Here is a 14,358-nt window from a genome sequence, read left to right on the forward strand (position 1 = left end):
TTTGTAAAAAACCAGTGAGCAAAAGTCATTTGTGCTCACTCTGTGAGAGAAAGTCTTAAACTTTTTTTGAGACATCACTTTTTCTCATTGAGTGAGCAAAAACGACTTTTGCTCTCTGGCTTTAGACAGCAAATGCGGCCTTTTGAGTTAGTGAGGTGAAAACTATATTACCACACTGTAAAATTGCTGTTTTTCAATAGTTTCACTATAAAACTAAAGCCAAAGTTTGTTGAAAAGCTGAAAAGGTTGTAAAATTGTTACTGAAACAACATAGGTAAGTACTAATGAATACATTTTAATTATGAAAAAATAAAACACATTTAATAGTAAAAGTAGTCATAAGGCACAAGTAATAATATGATTGGTACATTAATAACATTTGTGATCAAACGAACTGTTCGATCCAAATAAAGCGAGCAAGTTTCATACTACATATATGAATTTTTTTTTTTTTAAATGTTTATTGAGACAAAATGAGATCTCACTCGCTATTTAAACTCTGTGTGCCAACTGTCATGGCAAAAGTAGATACCGTTCACCTTAAGGCCTCATTTACACGAGAGCTTTTTAACGTCCGTTAAAATCCATCCAAATAGGACAAATGTATTCCCAAGTATAGTATGTATTTCCCACGTGAAAACGCGTTGACATGTGAACAATATATACTTGGGAATATACATTGTACTATTTGCACGCTTTATTAACGGACGTTAAGAAAGCTCTCGTGTGAATGAGGCCTAAGATCTCACGGCACCTCGGAGCAATACAAGATAGAATGGAACCTAAAATCGTACTTCTGAAATGACAGTTGACACAGAGAGCGGAAATGCCGAATGAGTTCTCATTTTGTATGAACTATAAATGACAACATAATATTACGAATTTTCACCGCAGTAAATTTTATGTGTAAGACCCTTATCAATAATGAAAAATTATCAAATTAAAAAACTTAAACATAGGTATGAAAAGTATAGAAAAATAAAAAAGGGGAACTCGTTAGGCATTTCCCAAAATTTGCGTAACTACCGCGAGCGGTGTCGGGTAGGTGCCGGGCTTCACCAGGTTCACGAGCTGCTCGGCGATTTCCTCTCCGACTCGAACTTGAGCCTCTTTTGTAGAGGCGCCTAAAACACAGTAAACTATTGAATACCTACTAGCTGATCGATACCCGCCACTTCCACAGCGAGGATTTAGGTTTTTAAAAATCCCGTGGGAACTCTCGTTTTTCTTGAATAAAAAGTACCCCCGCAAAAAATCAATTCGATTCGTTGTTCCGATGTGACGGTGATTGAAGGATAAATCGATAAATCAATAAACTAACACACTTTCGCATAAATTGTAATATTATATATGGGTAGTTAAGTAGATGATGCCCGCGATTTAAGATTTAAACTGTTACTTTAGTTCCAACTCTTCGACATCCCACGGGATACAACTTAGCCCCTGTCAATTTCGTCCATTACGTCCATGCAAAAAATCACAGTGATTCATTGCTCCGTTGCGGTGTTATTGAAGGAAAAACTAACAAAAAACAACTTTCGCATTTACGTTAATAGTATGGTATGGTAAATTATAAATGCGAATGCGTGTGTCTATCTGCTAGTTTTTCACGGCCTAACAGTCTAACGATTTTGATGAAATGTGGTACAGAGTTAGCTTACATCCCGGGGAAGGGCAGACAAGGAAGGCCTACCTATCTGCCAAATTTCATGATTTTAAGTAAACGGGAAGTACCCTATAGGTTTTCTTGACAGACGCGACAGACGGACAGACAGACTACAAAGTGATACTACAAGGGTTCCATTTTTAAGGCGCCCACGCACTCGAACTGAACTGCAGTGGAACTGCGCGTCGCGGCAGCGCCCCGCATCGCTCCAGCCGCGACGCGCGGCAGTGACGCGCTACGCGGTACGCGCGTTCGAGTTCGAGTGCGTGGGCATCTTTACTTTTGAGGTACGGATCGGACGTATGCTCTCTGGAGGCGTTTCTCGTGGCACTCAGCGACCCGTAACGGCCGCACACCCTGCACCACAGGAATGCCGACACTAGCAAGCGACATACAAAAATATAAGTTACCCAGGTGTGGAGAGGCCAATACCGATGGATGGTTGATAACATCCCACGTCAGCAAGTCAGTCGGCGGTTCCTTTTCGAACACATCCAGTGCTGCGCCTCCGACCTGCAAAATTTAACGGGAAAGATATTTATATGCCGAACTTCGTTATTCACTATTTGATTCGCAGGTTTTCGTAGTACTCTCAACGCATCGGCAACTTCATCACCAGGTGATCCGCGCTCGTTTGCTCGCTATTGTATAGGTATACTCGTATATAAAAAAACTAGATAAACTTCACAATAATCCATTGCCTTTACCATTTGCCTAATGTGGAAAACCACTGAATGTAGCAGTGTAAATAAAGGTTCGCCTCACCCCGTAATCGTTTACAGGTCTGCACTCGAAATTGGAGACGAGTAGGTATATCTAGGACACACCATCCAGATCCAATTGCCGTATCCAAATCGGTTGGGCAGCGTTCGGAAAGCTCCGACATGTCTCGTACAAATTCCTAAGTGCTTGAAGAGCAAGTGTTCGAACAGTGTGTATTGCTAATGATGACATACGGATCCCAGACTTGGTCGTTAACTATGGACCTCATAAGAAATTTCAGATTTACTCAGCGGGTGATGGAGAGAGTTGGTGCTTGAAGATTCTCCACGTAATACAATCAGAAAAGAGATTCGTAGGAGAACCAGAAGAACCGACATAGCCCAGTCGGTGGCAAAGCTGAAGTGGCAATGGGCAGGGCAAATAGTTCGAAAAACCGATAGACGTTGGGGTCCCAAAGTGCTGGAATGGCGACTTCGCACCGGAAAGCGCATCACTGGAAGACTCCCCACTAGGTGGGCATACGAGTTTGCGGGTGCCGTTGGATAGCGGCGGCGCAAAAGCATGTCCCTACAAGAGAACTATGTCCAGCAGTGGACATCTATCGCTCGATGATGAAGATGATGAATGTAAAGGTTGATAAATACATACCTGTCCACACTGCAAAGCCTCTAGCAAGTCAAGTTCGTTGATGAGGCCGCCACGCCCAACGTTGATGATCTTCACGCCTCGCTTGCACTGCTTGAACACCTCAGCGTTGACGAAGTCTGTAAATATTACTTAGCTGAACTTACTATTAGAAAAATATGAGTTGAACGATTGAATACATAGGTACGTGCGCATTGTATACTAGTGGCCTCGGAGAGTGCGGGGTTCAATCCCGGGCACGCACCTCTATTTTTTGGAAGTCATATGCGTGTTAAGCAATTAAATATCTCTTATCAAAATATCGAGAGCAAAGCTGCATGCCTCTCTCTGTTCTCCATGATGATGTCAAAGGTAGATCCGCCAATCTTCACTGGGCCAGCGTGGCAGACTATGCCCTAAACTTGTAATTCGTTCTGAGAGTAACCCGTGCTCAGTGGGGCCGACGATGGGTAGATCATGATGATGATCTTTAACGATAACATTCGATACTTAGATCCCTTAGCGACAGTCCACCAAACAGGTAATACGATAATATGATAAAAGATAAGATAAAAAGATATAGAAAAATTCTGAGTTCATAAATATAATTAATATAGTACAATGTTGATGATGTCTCCCTGATAATATGATACGGGGCAAGTGTGTCAACGCACGTGGTGTCCCACACTAGCGCCCGTCCCCGTTCCCAGGGAACCAGCGTCCGTCCATCAGGTCTCTTGCCGTCATCCCGACTAATGAAAACTCTGCTCTGTGTATAGGAATTCGTCGAATCTCTGTAAGTGACATCATAACCTTAGGTACTGCGTGTGATGGCGGTATGAATACTTACTGCGAGTAGCTTCAACGAGCGGCATGTGAAGAGTGATGTAGTCCGCGATGGGCCAGATCTCCTGCAGCTCCATACGGACGCCGTAGCTCTCTCCATATGCATCCACTGGCACGTATGGGTCATAGCTCACAACCTGTTAAAAAACCGGCCAAGTGCGAGTCAGACTTGCGCGCTGAGGGTTCCGTACTCGGGTATTTTTCCAACATTTTGCATGATAAATCAAAACCATTATGCATAAAAATAAATAAAAATCTGTTTTAGAATGTACAAGTAAAGTCCTTTCATATGACACCCCACTTGGTATAGTTACCTTACTTTGAAAATTGAAACACATTTTAAATTTTTTTACTGATGTAACCACAAATTCACGGTTATCGGATATATTCCTTTACTCCAATACCTACCTGTCAAAATTCATGATTCTAGGTCAACGGAAAGTACCCTATAGGTTTTCTTGACAAACGCGACGGACGGACAGACAGACAAACAGACAACAAAGTGATCCTATAGTTCCGTTATTCGTTTTGAGGCACGGAAGCCTAAAAATGACAACAACAGTAACAATAATAAATAAATAGGTATTCTTTTATTTGGCACCATAGCGCAAACACGGTACAAGAACACAGAAACATATAGAAGATCACAAATACTTAGTTTATAAATACGGCCTTCCATGCATTTCAACCGAGTAAACCACCGCCATTACGTAGCTAATACGTACGACACGTATTAGCTATGTAATGTAACGTACGTACTACGCAGCTAATACGTGTTACGTAGATACATAGTCTACGTAATGATTTTAGCTTATTCCGTGGTAGAACGACATATTATAATGTAGATAACGGGCACATACCATGACACAGGCCTGCCTGCGAAATTCAAATTTGATTTGGTTTATCGCAATCCGAAAACTAATACGACAAAGTAGGCTTATGGTATTCCAATTCTGCAAATGGCAGTATGTATCATCGAAAATCGTAGGTCTATGGTATGTATCATCTCTACAGGTTTACATAAAACACTTTAGTTGAAAGATTAGTCAAAATAATGAGTTTGACGTGAGTTACTCACAAATTAGTCGATACTATTACTAATTCCTTAAACTGGACCCTTTCAAGTAAAGAGTTTTATATGAACATGCGGAGATGATACTGCCTTGGCTCAATTAGAATGCCATAAGCTTACTTTGTTGTATTTGTTTACAAATTGCGAAAAACCAAATTAAACTTGAATTTCGCGGGCAGACCCGTGTCATGCACCTTAATTTGATGATTTTTATCTGACCCATGCAACTGGTTGAAATATTGACAGATAAAATCATCAAATTATTCGTGGTATGTATGTACCAGTTATCTACAGTATAAATAATTAAGATAGTATACGTGCTAAAATATGGCGATCTTAATAGTAGCAAAGAGTAAGGATGGTGTGGTTAGCCCACTTCCATCTTAGACAGTATCATTACTTGCCACCAGGTGAGATTGCTCATTGCAGTCAAGGGCTAACTTGTACCTAAATAAAATAAAAAAACAAAAAGTGGTAGTAGTTTATGAACTACAAAAGGATGAACCCACCACCCATTCATTTTGTTTTCTATCGGTGGTCAAAGTTAACGCTAAGCATAAAGGGTAAAATAAAAATATGAATAGCTTAAAATTAAGGAAAATCAAAACACAATATGGTAGGTACGTAAAACTTTATTCGCGTCTGCAAACAAGATATTAGATGGCTCCCTTGTGTAAATCTGCATTCGCAAGCGAAGAATAATAAAAAATCTTAATATTACCAATGCATACAATTAATTTAATTTTTTCAAACCTTACACTGACTTTAATCAGTGTTCTTTTGCTGTTTTCAAAATATCGTGAGTCGTGATGGACAAACACATTCGAGCCGCCAAACGATTTCTGATACGATACCATATAGAAACCAATAAGCGGTAAGGGTTTTTTTCAGATACAAGTTAGCCCTTGACTGCAATATCACCTGATGGTAGGTGATGATGCAATCTAAGATGGAAGTGGGCTAACTTGGAAGGCCTATGGCAGTTTTTTTTATTAAACCGTATCGTACCGTTTTGGTATCGTACCGGATCGATAAATTACTTGGCGGCACGGCGTTACCGGTAGGGTGATAACTAGCGACGGCCGAAGCATTCCGCCAGACCAATAGTTGCCAGGAGTAGAACCCGGGACCTCCCACTACATCTTGATCACTTATCATCAGGTGAGACCGCAGTCAAAGCTAAGTTATACAATAATATTTAAAATAAACAGCTATGCGTATGCAGTCTCTATTTAGCATACCAGTACGAATCCGTATAGAAATCGGCAAGGGGTATAGGTTAAATAAAAACAGTCATACAGCCTGCTACTATCTTAAATTGCATCTTCACTTCCAACTTAGGTGAAATCGCAGTCAAGGACTAAATTCTAATACAATAAAAATAAAAGAAACTAGTAGTAAGTATAATCATACCTTCATTCCGAATGCGTTCATACGGAATGCAACTTCTCTGCCAACCCTGCCGAGCCCGATAACAGCCAAAGTCTTCCCGAACACTTCAGTGCCGGTATAGAGCGCCCGTTCCCAACGGCCATCTTTCAGGGCTGCCGCAGCTGGGACGATGTGGCGAGCCAGCGCCAGAGTCAGCCCACAAGTCAACTCGCAAGCACTCAGAGCGTTCGCGCCTGGAGCACTGGAATCGGAAATATACACGTACTTTAACAACCTATTTATTACCCATATACAGGGTGGTCAAAAAGTCGTGGATCAAACGCAATAGGGAGATAGAGGAGGTGATTTCCAGCAAAAAACATTTCGACAGCATGGCCATATTTAAATTGCCCTAAAAGTTATGAATATTTTTGGGTTTTTTTTAAAAATACCAAATTCTTTTACAATGAGACTAATAAAAAAAAATGTAACAAAAAAACAATAAAACAAACGATGTTGTGTCATTACTAGATAATGTATCAGCACTACAAAAGTTCTTTTGAGGCTCTGGGTACCAAATTACAAGAGCAATTAATTTTTTTCCGAAACTTTTAAAGCGTTACCAAAAATTAAATGTCACTTTAAAAGCGCACTGTGAAAAAAAAATGTACTACGGAAAAGTGACCCTATATCAGGAAAACTTGCCGATTTAATGCCAATTTAATTGAGGTATAACACATTACCCTTTGTTTTATAATTCTGGTTTTATAATCGTTCTTTCATATCAAGGTGCAAATTTCAGTAGATTAGTTTAATTCAAAAAAAAATTGAAGATTATCATGCTGCTAGTTAAACTGCTAGTTTTTTGTACGTTGGAATGCTAAAAACATCACTGTGCTTCTCACACTTAGTGAAAAGAACAGAAACTCTTCACTACCACCACGTGCCAGAACTACCCAGAACGCCCGTCTTGCAAGTAGTTCATCTTTTCTAGGAAACAAAAGGATAAAGAAACTATGCCTCTCTTTCACACTAATCATTGTTCCTTATTCCAACAACGCAAATAGAAAGGATGATTAGTGCGAAAGAGAGGCATAGTTTCTTTATCCTTTTGTTTCCTAGAAAAGATGAACTACTTGCAAGACGGGCGTTCTGGGTAGTTCTGGTACGTGGTGGTAGTAAAGAGTTTATGTTTTTTTTTTTCACAAATTTTAAGTGTGACAAGCACAGTGATGTTTTTAGCATTCCAACGTACAAAAAACTAGCAGTTTAACTAGCAGCATGATAATCTTCAAAATTATTTTGAATTAAACTAACCTGCTGAAATTTGCACCTTGATATGAAAAAACGATTATAAAACCAGAATTATAAAACAAAGGGTAATGTGTTATACCTCATTTGAATTAACATTAAATCGGCAAGTTTTCCTGATATAGGGTCACTTTTCCGTAGTACATTTTTTTTTCACAGTGCGCTTTTAAAGTGACATTTAATTTTTGGTAACGCTTTAAAAGTTTCGGAAAAAAATTAATTGCTCTTGTAATTTGGTACCCAGAGCCTCAAAAGAACTTTTGTAGTGCTGATACATTATCTAGTAATGACACAACATCGTTTGTTTTATTGTTTTTTTGTTACATTTTTTTTTATTAGTCTCATTGTAAAAGAATTTGGTATTTTAAAAAAAAACCCAAAAATATTCATAACTTTTAGGGCAATTTAAATATGGCCATGCTGTCGAAATGTTTTTTGCTGGAAATCACCTCCTCTATCTCCCTATTGCGTTTGATCCACGACTTTTTGACCACCCTGTATAGTTGGTTAAGATATCAAACTGTGGTAATCAGTACCTACTTCTATTTTCTTCATTGTGATATTAGAGCGGTAAGTAGGTCATTACAAATGAGCTGACAGTTGTAAGTCCGAGCCGCAGGCGAGGGTTTACCATCGTCACGACTTTGTAATAACTTTAAGCAATAACATACGACAATTGTGAGAAAACAGGTTCTTTGCTTAACTAGAGTTTTAAAAAACCAAAAAAGCATTTTGTGCGGAAATACCCTACAGGTTTTAATTCCCTTGAGCGGTTTTAACAGAAACGACAGACAGACAATGAAGGATCCTAAATAGGTTCCTTTTTTCTCCACGGATACCGAACCCAAAAAATCAGGACTTACTAATTAATTCCATAAACAATTTCAGTACCTATAAATAATATTAACTATTTACCTACATCCCAGTCTGATAAGAGTGCATTGACTGCGCTGCAAGAAAGCTATACCCGTTATCAATAGTGAAGTACAGATTAAAATTGAAGGAAGATTATTGTGTTAAACGTACCGCATACTACACATACAAAGAGTCAAAATTTTAATTTGCGATAATCCGCTTCAATGAACTTCCGCAAAGTAACGACAGCTTCTATACAATACGATATACAAATTCTATACAAGACAACTCTTTATTTATCGGGTAAGTAGCCTACGCCCGTTCTCGGGATGCAAGCTACCTCTGTACCAGTCTGTACATAACAGATGATGTCCGCGACTTCATTCAGGAATAAAAAGTTTCCGGAATAAAAAGTAACCTAGATATTCTACCTCCTACCTGCGTAAAGTCAGTGGCTGGGTCTCAGATTAATACTTCTCAATAAGAAATAAAATGAAATACGAAGAACTTACTTGATTACTCCGACTCCGTTGGCAGCAGCAGCTTCAACGTCAATATTGTCTACACCAGCCCCGGCCCGTCCAACTACCTTCAGGTTAATGCCTGCATCCAGAACCTCCTTGGTCACTTGGGTCGCAGATCTCACCACCAAAGCTTCATGGTTCTGCAAAAACGTATTCATTATAAGATTGTTTTCTTTTTTTTAGGGTTATCTTCAGACAAAAAGGGAACCCTTATAGGATCTCTTCATTACTATCTATCTGTCTGACAAAAACCGTCAAGGGAATCAAGCCCTGTAGGGTACTTTCTGTTGAATGAGGATCATGAAATTTGGCTTAAGACTAAGCAAAGTCAAAGTGTGTTGTATAGATTTCAGCCTAACTAAGCGAACTAAGAAGGAAAGGGTATGGCAGTTTTATGAAACCCATACCGCTTATCGGTTTCTACACGGCATCGTACCGGAACGCTAAATCGCTAGAGGCACGGTTTTGCCGGTAGCGGTAATTCCTACCACCAGACGGGGCCAGGAACAATTTACAAAATTAAATTTCTAAATTTCCCTTGCCGGCAATCAAACCAGCCGCCTACCACTTATAAGCCTAGCGCCTAGGAAGTCAAAACTAGAAAAACTTTTCATAACTACGTGAACATTTACTGAGTATGGACTGAGAGTCCGCGAGGATCGGACCTTCGTTATTTTATGAAAGCTGAAATTTTCTCTGCGTAGAGGGTACTGTCCTCAACACAGGGAGGAACGTTCTGCAACTATGAAGTTTGGATCTTGGTGGCTTTGGGAGATAACAGGTAACAACGGTGTAAAAAATCTTACGTCAAAGTATCAAGTCTAATTTAGACATATGATTTTTTACCTCTTTGTTACCTATTATCTCCCAAAGACACCATGATCCAAACTTCATAGTCGCTGAGCGTTCCTCCCTATGTGGCGAGACTAAGCAGAGAAACTTTCAGCTTTGTAAATGACGAAGTTCTGGCCCTCGCTAGCTCTGTCTCTAGTAGGTAAGTAATAGATATTCTATTTTGTTCTTACAGGGATTTCTTGGAGAAGTTCCTCCTTAGAAATCTTCGCTTTTGTAGTCACGTTGATCCCATGGGAAGTAAGTATCTCGGCGCATCTCGGGCCGACACCGTCTACCACCAGTACCGACTTGATTTCAAGACCCATCTTTCAGCTGTGAAACAGAAGAATTTAAGGTAACTTTTTGAAAGGTTTGTTCCTCATCCATCAGAAAAGATCATCCACTATTAATATCAATTAATAAGTAGGTACCTGTCTACACAATTTCTTCCTTTCCTTTATTTTAATTATTCTACAGTACCTAGTTATACCAGATCGTAGTTTCAGCTTCCACTTTCATTACAAAATATGTGAAATGAAGTGAAAAAGCACGAATCTAAATTCTAAACCTATTACTTCCATATCATCATTATGAAATTTGGCAAAAAAATCCGAAAAAAAAAGTGTTTTTTCTTGTACGATAGTACAGTACCCTTCGTGTGCAAGCCCAACTCACACTTGACTGTTTTTTGTTCACAAATTAGGTAGGTAGGAATAACATCTTCATTAACTAGGTAAATCTCTTAATGAGTGAGGCCTTTCAGAAACGGAATTTAATGCTTCATTAGTTAACGACAAGTTTAAGAAGGCATAGGGCGGTGCAAGTGAAATCGCGCTATCGACTAAGTGTCGATACATCTAGAAGTAGTTATTTAAAATATAAAAATTCTGGAAAAACTAGGTACTAGATCAATAGTGTAATGCGAAACAAACAGTTATCGCCTCAGAGCAGGTTCATAGATATATTTTAAGGCCGTAATCTATCAGGAATTTCAAAATGACTGCTTAGAAAATTACTTAAACTTACTTAAAAAAAAATCAAAAGTGTTATTTCTAAATGGGTACGGAACCTTTATCCAATTCACACTTGACAGATTTTTTAAATCTCCACCTACTAAGTAACGACTAAGCGACTCTGAGAGCGACACTGTAAGGTAAGTAGTAAAGTATATTCAATTACCCATACCTATTTTATAATTCAAGTATTAATTATTCTTTTACTCGTTCCTAATCGTAATTAGCTATTTCACGTAAATGAATACATTCAACACGAGGAAAATATAGATTCAAATTGAAGGATAATTGTCACCGCCGCCGGTATGCTTTCAATAATATATTCAATTTTAATACCACATCGTTCTGCTATCCAAAATATGCTTAAAGACTTTAGATAAAATTAGTGAACAACAAATATATTGAATGGAAGATAAGGCGATAAAGCAAGATGTACTTACAATAATATTCAAAAGTAGGTAGGAACTTGTCGTGCGATAGCGACGAAGGTTAAGAAGTAACTGAGTTCAGAGCGGTGGAAGGGAAGTACGGAGTTGGGACAGTGAGCTAGTAGTCCGAGAAGTAGCGTTGCAATTTTTCTAGGCATTTTATAACGAATGAATTTTATTTTTAACCGACTTCGAATAAAGGAGAAGGTTCTCAATTCGTCGGAATCTTTTTTTTTTATGTATGTTCACCGATTACTCAAAGACGCCTGTAACGATTTGGATTTTTTTTGTTTTGTTCGAAAGGGGTATACTTTGCAGGTGGTCCCATATAAATTTGGCGAAGATTTGATGAATATCTCGACACCTCCCACGTAAGTTGTTGTAAGCCACAAAATTGCGATTTTGCGTTTTTTACATAACAATGTCTATTTTTATCTATTTTATATGTTCAATTAAAAAAAATCCTAAAAATGTTGTTTTTTAATGTACTTATGAGGCGTATAATGTTGTATTTTTCAAACGAGGACGACGTAAAATATCATATCGACCTTTACAACGTTTTATGTGGGGTGAAGTCGCACGTTTGCGCCTCGTATGTAACAGATACAACAGATCACGCCGGACTTCAAATGAAATGTTTGTAACTCAAGACACTGATATGTCACGGTTGTGTTTGCATTTTTTTATTTCATTATCGTATTTTAGTAATTTAATAGTGATGCCAAGCTAAACTATTGTATAGGTTACATACAACAATTTACGTCGTTGAGGACACCCAAAAACAGTATTGTATGATGACATACAACCGTTTACGTTGCAGAATTATAATAAATTTTGTGTTAAGTGATACATACAACATTTTACTTCGGCATTCATTTCTCAAAATTTTGTTGTATGATTACATGCTATATTTTACGTTGCTATGACATTGTTTTTTTTCTTACATACGACTTTGTATACAATAAAACTATGTTAAAATTTAGTTTGATGGCGACGTAAACTTATGATAGTCAATGAAATAACTAATCGGCTCATCATACCACTAGGTTACCATATAATTAACAAAAAATCACTACTACAATATATTATTTCAGAGCCTACCTTTCCAATAAATAGGTTGGTAGAACCTGCCAGGTGGTGGAGTCCAATTTCTTTACGGCCTATCGTCCAAAAATAACAAATATTTTTTTATGATTTTCAAGCTCATGGCCAGAAAAAGGTCAGAAATGATACTGTAGTCTTCAGCAGATGCACCTACCTACTGGCAGATCATTGTACAAACACGTAACTTATGGATCTTTAATTTCGTTTTAAAGATACCATAGAGCGGAACAGGAGCTCAAAAGTATTCACGAAAGATCTGTCAACTAAACAGGGCCTGCTGATACGACAAAAAACTGACAACACCTCATTTCAGCTAAACTTGAGCTCTTGAAATAAGTGGAGAAGTTCTATGGACAGTTATACACCACAATACAAAGACTTGTTGAAGATTTGGCTAAATATCCCAGAGCTAAATTGACGGGATACTATACCCAAGATATCCCAGATGCCAGTTTATACGAGATAAAGTATGGCTCTCAAACAACTCAAGGATAAAAATTCGCTCGGTGATATCAGAATCACAGTAGAATTCCTGAAAGCGGGTGGCAAACCAGTACTTAAGGTCTTTCAGCGATTTTCCAATCGCCATGACGGGATTTTCAATCCCATCATGGCGATAATGCCGTAATAAATAATAAGTAATGGTTTATTCGTTGCAATGTGGGCACAAAAGGTTAGTGAATCTTATATTCAAATTAATCTAGTTCATTGCATAACGAAATTACAAAGTTACAAACATTACTCAAGAAGACTCATCTCGCTGCTAAGCCATGTCTATAAGCTGTTGTTATCGTAAGTCATTATGAATAGTCACAATAATAAGTTCGATGACTTTCAGCATCCCTAACAAGCTTGATTCTGAAAAAGCTTAAGCACTATAGGTCACATTCATAAGCTGCGACATGTTATGCATAATATAACTGAAGGCTATTATAATAATCTGCCTCTTTGCTAAGCGTTTGTAAACTATGAGAAAGTTTTTGATTTGGTGGAAACTGAGGCTGTATTAAGGTCGCTATTGAGATGCTGAAACAACTGCCTGTTCATACAAATGCTGAAATAGAATCCTGTACGAAAACACCATGTCAGCCGACATATAGGACCAGACTAGGCCAGTCCAATTGCAGTGACAGAGTGCACATTGAGACGTAATTCTCTGAAACTCTTTACCGCTGCTTTGGAAGACGTCCTTATCTTTAAGCTTGGATTGGAATGAACTTGACATTAACATCAAAAGAAATTCACCTTCGATTTGTCGATGACATAGTCACTATCGCAGAAACTCTGGGAAACCTCATTAGGTTTCCCAGAGTTTCTACATTTACAGCTCAATGACCTTTGCAAAGTTTCACAACAGATGGGCCTGAAAATGAACATGAGTAAGACGAAAATTATGTCTAATTCTTATGTCTCGGCCCAACCAGTAATCGTTGAGGGCTCTGCATTAGAAATTATAGAAAGTGTGTAAGCCTGGAACAGGTACCTGGACCAGGTAGGTAAGTGCAATTTCAAGAAACAGGTCAGCCAACGAATCCGACTCGGCGGCAGCGTACGGAAACTAAATTAGTCTTCGAACAGTGCGTGTTACCAGTGATGACATATTATGGATCCGAGATAATATGGTCACATATTATAATGGAATTCATAAGAAAGTTCAGAGTCACTAAGCGGGCAATTAGAGAGCTATATTTGAAGATTCTCTACGTGATTGAATCTGGAATGTGGATATCGGTAGGAAAATCAGAGTAACCGGTATAAATGGGTTGCGAAGCTGAAGTGTAAATGGCCGGGGCACAAAATTCGGAGGACCCATAGACGTTGAGGTCCCAAGGTGCTGGAACCTCGCACTGTAAGGCACAGCGTTGACAGACTCCCACTAGGTGCACAGACGACATCAAACGAGTCACAAGGAGCCACTGGATTCAGGTGGTGCAAGACCGTGGCATATAGAAGTCCCTACAAGAGACCTGTGTCCAGTAGTGGACAT

General features: G+C 38.7%; 1 protein-coding gene across 1 annotated transcript; it reads right to left on the reverse strand.

Moving 5' to 3' along the window:
* Positions 1 to 275: 275 nt before the first annotated feature.
* Positions 276 to 11,373, reverse strand: LOC123880030 (D-3-phosphoglycerate dehydrogenase). Its single transcript, XM_045927916.1, has 8 exons — positions 11,280 to 11,373; positions 10,018 to 10,159; positions 8,981 to 9,132; positions 6,345 to 6,564; positions 3,864 to 3,996; positions 3,038 to 3,153; positions 2,077 to 2,179; positions 276 to 1,124 (listed from the first exon to the last, which is right to left on the reverse strand). The coding sequence occupies exons 2-8, from the start codon at positions 10,150 to 10,152 to the stop codon at positions 997 to 999; spliced, it is 987 nt and encodes a 328-aa protein (XP_045783872.1). The 5' UTR covers positions 10,153 to 10,159; positions 11,280 to 11,373; the 3' UTR covers positions 276 to 996.
* Between the last annotated feature and the right edge of the window lie 2,985 nt (positions 11,374 to 14,358).

Source organism: Maniola jurtina, chromosome Z, assembly GCF_905333055.1.
Source record: "Maniola jurtina chromosome Z, ilManJurt1.1, whole genome shotgun sequence".
Classification (NCBI taxonomy): domain Eukaryota; kingdom Metazoa; phylum Arthropoda; class Insecta; order Lepidoptera; family Nymphalidae; genus Maniola; species Maniola jurtina.

Bases quoted from the DNA above. Each gene is read 5' to 3' on its own strand.
- LOC123880030 (XM_045927916.1), bottom strand. From the start codon at position 10,152: ATGGGTCTTGAAATCAAGTCGGTACTGGTGGTAGACGGTGTCGGCCCG. The intron at 6,565-8,980 runs GTAAGTTCTTCG...TTCCGATTCCAG, and splicing joins AACGGAGTCGGAGTAATCAA to TGCTCCAGGCGCGAACGCTC. The intron at 1,125-2,076 runs GTAACTTATATT...ACTGTGTTTTAG, and splicing joins ATTGGCCTCTCCACACCTGG to GCGCCTCTACAAAAGAGGCT.